Source organism: Sinocyclocheilus rhinocerous, unplaced genomic scaffold (assembly GCF_001515625.1).
Source record: "Sinocyclocheilus rhinocerous isolate Xijiao unplaced genomic scaffold, SAMN03320098_v1.1 scaffold2378, whole genome shotgun sequence".
NCBI lineage: Eukaryota > Metazoa > Chordata > Actinopteri > Cypriniformes > Cyprinidae > Sinocyclocheilus > Sinocyclocheilus rhinocerous.
This window is the reverse complement of record NW_015655570.1, coordinates 212,414-213,430: the sequence shown is the minus strand read 5'-3', so window position 1 is coordinate 213,430 and position 1,017 is coordinate 212,414. Positions and strand designations below refer to the sequence as shown.

General features: G+C 34.6%; 1 protein-coding gene across 1 annotated transcript in view; it reads left to right on the top strand.

Annotated features, from left to right (window-relative positions):
- LOC107718490 (pro-neuregulin-2, membrane-bound isoform-like) overlaps positions 1-1,017 on the top strand; it is an 84,562-nt gene that overhangs the window by 73,561 nt on the left and 9,984 nt on the right. The window contains exon 10 of the mRNA XM_016525583.1: positions 402-535. Within this exon, the coding sequence (XP_016381069.1) occupies positions 402-535 (134 nt within the window). The remainder of the gene's footprint in view (positions 1-401; positions 536-1,017) is intronic.

Genomic DNA, 1,017 nt, shown 5'->3' with positions numbered 1-1,017 from the left:
TATTTTCTTTTATTTTTTATTAAAGTTCATTTTTGCCCCCTTATAGTAGGTGTTTTTTTTTTTGTTTTTTTTTTTGAGGGAAGGGGCACAACAATACTATTCTGCTTAGGGCATCCATTTGGCCAGCAGCGGCCCTGGTGTAGACCATAGATTTGGGTTTGTTTGAGTAGATTAAAAGCTCTTAATGTCTAGTATTTCTGAAAAGGGTTCACATTATGTGAACTGCAGTGTGGTTTCTTCTGAATGTTACTGCAGTTCAGAATAAATTGCAATTGATTACATATTTGTGATAAACTGTTTCCTGTGGTGTTCACATTGATGACTAAGAATTCTTCAAATGTATTCAGGTTAGGACGCAAGTGTGAAAACGACATAATCTCATGCTACTCTTTTTATTGCAGTATATATCTAAGAATGTCCCAGCAACGGAGCGAGTAGTACGACACGGAACAGAGACATCAGGCAATTTCTCGGGCAGCCGAATGTCGTCACGATCCCACCATACCTCCACAGCTTCTCATGCTTCCAGTCACCGGTACTGACTCTTCCCTGACTGATTCATCTGTCAATATATCCATATATAGATCCTTGACATATATCATCTGTCCATCTGTCTATTTAGCTGTTCATTTACTAACCCAACTAGCCAATGTTGCTTATATATATATATATATATATATATGTATGTGTGTGTGTGTGTGTGTGTATATAAATACAGTATGTATGTATGTATGTATGTATATGTATATATAATGTGTGAGGTTGTTTTTTAATGGCTGCATTTATTTGTTCAAAAATACAGCAAAAGTAGTAATATTGTGAAATACTATTACAGTTTAACATAACTGTTTTCTGTTTTAATATATTTCAAAATGTAATTTATTCCTGTGATGGCAAAGCTGAATTTAGCCATCTTTGCCATCATTGAAGTCTTCAGTGTCACATGATCCTTCAGAAATCATTCTAATATGCTGATTTGCTGCTCAAAATATACCATTATTGTTGAAAACAGTTGTG